Genomic DNA, 976 nt, shown 5'->3' on the forward strand with positions numbered 1-976 from the left:
TAATGGAATATCCAAAGGGGTAGACCACCCTTTTTCTTATTTTTTTTTATTTGCTGCATAAAAAAAATAATGGAATATCCAAAGGGGTAGACCACCCTTTTTCTTATTTTTTTTTTATTTTATTTTTTTTATTTGCTGCATTAAAAAAAAAAAAAAGAAAAAAAATTGCAAAGCATTTAAAACACAAAAAACTACATCGGGTCAGGTACTCGATGCCAACGGATACGCATGACAGCCAGGCAACAAGCATTTCCAGAAGGGAAGACCGCCCTACTTTTTATTTTTTTATTTTTTTTGCTGCATAAAAAAATAAAAAATGCAAAGCATTTAAAACACACAAAAAAAACCCTGCATATAAAAAGAAGGGGGGGTGGTTGTCGTTGCCCGGGAGGCTCCATGGGCCGGGGGCCGGTGGTGAGTGATGAAATGCACCTTGTGCAGCCATTGGCTCCGGCGAGCGGCTCCCATCCAATGCTTTAGTGATGATGCTGCTGATCTATTTGGGAAGTTGGCTCGCTCTCAGCTTCGCCGAGCTTCGTCTTCTCAAAGGCTCTTCTCACACTGCAAATATGCACAGTGCAGCCTCAGTGCATGAATGAAAAAAAGCATCTCCTGCCTTCCCAGCCGCCTGTCCACCATGGATCCCAAACCTCACATCTGCCTCTCCCTGCTGCTGCTGCTGCTGTCCCAGGTGAGCCCTCTCCCCTTTTATCTCCCCTTTTATCTTTATGTTTTTATGCTGCTTTATATACATATTTGTGTTTTATGTGATTGCAATTGCTTTTCTGATGCCATGTCTCCCTGCAAAGGCAGGTGAGGATAGTGAATCCCCCCTAAAAAGGGGGGGGGGGGGCCCAACTTGAATGGATTTTATTTTTTTAGGTGCCCCCCCCCCCTTCATTTGTGTGTTGCCCCCCCACCCCCTCTTCTTCTTTTTCCACAAGGATTGCAGCGGAATCCCATAGTATTGGGAGAA

General features: G+C 44.0%; 1 protein-coding gene across 1 annotated transcript in view; it reads left to right on the plus strand.

The window, feature by feature from the left end:
• The first annotated feature begins 468 nt into the window (after positions 1-468).
• The window catches only part of CDH13 (cadherin 13), a 561,676-nt gene continuing 561,168 nt past the window's right edge, over positions 469-976 (plus strand). The window contains exon 1 of the mRNA XM_040329592.1: positions 469-691. Coding sequence (XP_040185526.1) covers positions 596-691 — 96 coding nt within the window. The 5' untranslated portion in view covers positions 469-595. The remainder of the gene's footprint in view (positions 692-976) is intronic.

This window comes from Rana temporaria, chromosome 11, assembly GCF_905171775.1.
Source record: "Rana temporaria chromosome 11, aRanTem1.1, whole genome shotgun sequence".
Taxonomy (NCBI): domain Eukaryota; kingdom Metazoa; phylum Chordata; class Amphibia; order Anura; family Ranidae; genus Rana; species Rana temporaria.